The sequence below is a fragment of the Oscarella lobularis genome, chromosome 9 (assembly GCF_947507565.1).
Source record: "Oscarella lobularis chromosome 9, ooOscLobu1.1, whole genome shotgun sequence".
Lineage (NCBI taxonomy): Eukaryota > Metazoa > Porifera > Homoscleromorpha > Homosclerophorida > Oscarellidae > Oscarella > Oscarella lobularis.
Genome location: NC_089183.1, coordinates 1,947,584 through 1,950,810, shown reverse-complemented (window position 1 = coordinate 1,950,810; position 3,227 = coordinate 1,947,584). Strand labels below are relative to the sequence as shown.

The 3,227-nt window shown below is 44.4% G+C and overlaps 1 protein-coding gene across 1 annotated transcript; it reads left to right on the top strand.

Annotated features, from left to right (window-relative positions):
* Window positions 1-137: 137 nt before the first annotated feature.
* Window positions 138-1,434, top strand: LOC136191399 (G2/M phase-specific E3 ubiquitin-protein ligase-like). The gene is made up of 4 exons (XM_065979726.1): window positions 138-490; window positions 575-626; window positions 676-821; window positions 879-1,434. The coding sequence occupies exons 1-4, from the start codon at window positions 138-140 to the stop codon at window positions 1,432-1,434; spliced, it is 1,107 nt and encodes a 368-aa protein (XP_065835798.1).
* The last annotated feature ends 1,793 nt before the right edge of the window (window positions 1,435-3,227 follow it).

Here is a 3,227-nt window from a genome sequence, read left to right as displayed (position 1 = left end):
CTTGCAGCGGCTGACACAAAGTATGATGGACTAGTGTAGCCCACGCGAGCCAACGTTGTTGTAATGCCGTCCGTAGAGTGAATGAGGAGCTGAACATGTTTCGCCTTAAAGAGTTTATACATAGCAACTTCGGGGCTATGTACAGCACTAGTGCTTTTGATCGCAAGGACTTCGATCGGATAGATGTCCGCCGCCAAAACTTGGTTTCCGACGCAATGCGAGCGCTCAAACGACATCAAATGACCGGAAAAGTTCCTCTTAAATTTCGCTTCGTAGGGGAGTTTGGTGTCGATGACGGGGGGCCACGACGCGACTTCCTAACAAGAGTTCTTCAGCAACTCCTTGACGGTCCATTGGTTTGTGGCAAAGCCGGTCATCTAATACCAGCGAAAAGTCCAAAAGATGTCATTGAAGAAAAATACTATTTCCTTGGAATGATGGTGGCATTGTCCATTTTGCAGGAAGGTCCATGTCCGTCTGTTTTTGCTACGTAAGTTACCTACCCATACGCTACTACATTGAAGCATTGCCTAACTAGGTCTTTCGTGCGTTACATGATCTACGGTCTTTGCAGCCCTTCCGTCGAAGAAGTCTGCGATTCTACGCTGTTCAATTGCCTGACAGCAGTACGTACTTGATCTGAAATTGATTGTACTTGGTCATTTTTTACGGCAGTTGAACGAAGCAAAATGTGATGACGACGTGAGATCTATCGTTGGTGACGAACAGTTCGACTTTCGTTTTGACATGGGTTTTGGGAAACCAGCCCAGAAATTTACACAGAGACGCCCTTGTTTCAGCTGCGGCCAAGAACAACGTCAGTTAGACATCTGTACTACGTAACATATTTTCAACGAAGTCATTTAGGTCTTCTTCAGCCGAAAGGCTGAAATGGACCAGTTCGCCGAGGGCTTGCAGTGCTGCGGATTTTTGGCATTTCTCCGCGAAAACCTCAGTTTGGGATTTCATCTTCTCGCCTTTAGAAAGCCTCGCGAACTCACTGCCGACTTTGTTCTAGATCTCTTTGAGCCTGTCCTTTCGGAGAGAGATTCAAACACTCGAATGATTGAAGAGGCTATCGTTATGAATTGGAATGATTTCATCAAAGATGTCGCGAATAAAGGTCTATTGCTATGGCTAGAGTACATCATTCGCAATGTTAAATGTTTAGACATTTTTGCTGGTACGGAACTTCTAACACTGCAACACATTATGGAGTTCGCTACCGGCGCACAAAACGTTCCGGTCGTCGGCTTTTACACTAAGCCCATGTTAGCTTTTGATCTCGAAGCTACCAGTGAAAGGCGTTGTTTGACGGCGTCTACTTGCACTATGAAAATCGTTTTCACGCGCCGACATAATGTCGACTACGACGCTTTCAAAGACGACGTTGCGTACGGAATTTTGAACTCGCACGGATTCAACTCTTTTTAACGAAGGACAGCCCTCGGTTTAAGACAGAGCTAACGTCGTTGTCAACCCCGTAGTCATCACTGACAGTAGTGAACAGTAGTGAAGTCGCTAATTGTATCCGATATGCCCTGAAGCAACATTTGATTCGGTGAACGTCCACCTTCACGTCGAATTCGAGGGTTGTTTCCATTGATGAACAAAGCGCGCGAGGCTGTTTGCGATCCTTGGCAGAAAAACGAAATGGAGGCACAAAAGGTCGTTGTCAGATGTGTGATTCATTAACGAATTATTTTCAAGGTGATAGAACAAATTTTTATATCTGCTGATTACGATCCTCTTGACCTCAACCCATAAACGCTCTATGCGTTGGCTGTGGACGTTAGATCCAGCAATGACAGAGCTACGATTTAGTCCTCTCTGCTGTAACATAAACCGAGCAACGTCAACATTTTCATCTCCACGATCACACCTTACGCGAGAGGGAACACCAAATGTAGCCGTAGCATTTTCAAATAGAGCGCAGACAGTTGCGCAAAGCTCTGTTGTTGTCAGCCACTGAAAGGTACGTTATTAGACGACTGAAGCCGTCAATGCAGCCGTGTATGACCATTTTCCACCGTATCAGTTTATGGTTGCCGTCAAAGTGCTTAAAAATGTGTGTAAAGGGGTGAGGTTGTCATGTACTTTTCATTACCACAGCGCGTTTGGTCCCGCAACGCGGTAAAATCGACGAACAATAGCAAATGATCGTCTCAGCGACCGATTGACCGGATCAATGCGTCGAAGACTTTGGCGCAGACGTCTGCGCTGAACACGAATGCTTTGGGAAGCAAGAGCGCCATCGACGTATACTTCGCCAGATTCTGGAGATTCTTGAAGTATTTCCTGGACTATCTCGTCGAGTTCGTCGTCATCACAAATGGAGTAAACATCAGCGCCGAGTGGCAGACCATGATCATGCCTTCTTCATCTTAGAGTTCGCTGAGACACTCCGAGAGCCTCCGCTACGCCAAGCCACGTGCCAAGCATAAAGTGTAATTGATCGATGTCTTCCGGGTTAATACGTTATCTCGAACGACCCATAGTTCTTTCGCGCTGTACACTAGACTTCATGAAACTTGTTGATCGGTGTCGTCGTCCAACATCGATTCCAACGTATCCTCTAGTATTGTTTCTTTAGAATCTTTGAAAGAAACACTTTACTTGAAGTAAGCAAATGAACACGGTCATCAAAAGTGAAATTCCGGTAACAACTCCAATAAATGCTTTTCACCGATTATGTGATACTGGATCAAAAAAGGTAAGACTTGATCAAAAAACTCTTGATCGAAAAACTCTAACTCTTGATCAAAAAACACTTGATCAAAAAACACAAACAATTGATCAAAAAACACAAACACGTTATCAAAAAACACTAACACTTGATCATAAAAATTAATTACGACACTTTTACTTTTGTCCCATTCGACGTTCCATAGTTTATCGAGTGGAACTTCAACTGAACTTTTTGCTTGAGCTAGTTTTGTTATAAGTTTCTTGAGGAGATGCACGCACTCTCTAAAACATTCGAACGTCGTTTGCACCTAAAGCAAGTGAAAATAATTTTTCGATATTTAATTAAATTACGAACCGGAATCGAAAGGATCGTCTATAGTTCCGTCGACGAATCCGGTCATTAGATCGCGACATTGACGCAATTGCTCTTTGGTGAGGGCGCCGCTTTGATGGACTGTGGCATTTGCGTCGATGTCGCCGTCCTCCGTTTTTCGAGTTCTTTTTCCAATTCGACGATACGCTTTCTGAGTCGCTTGCGT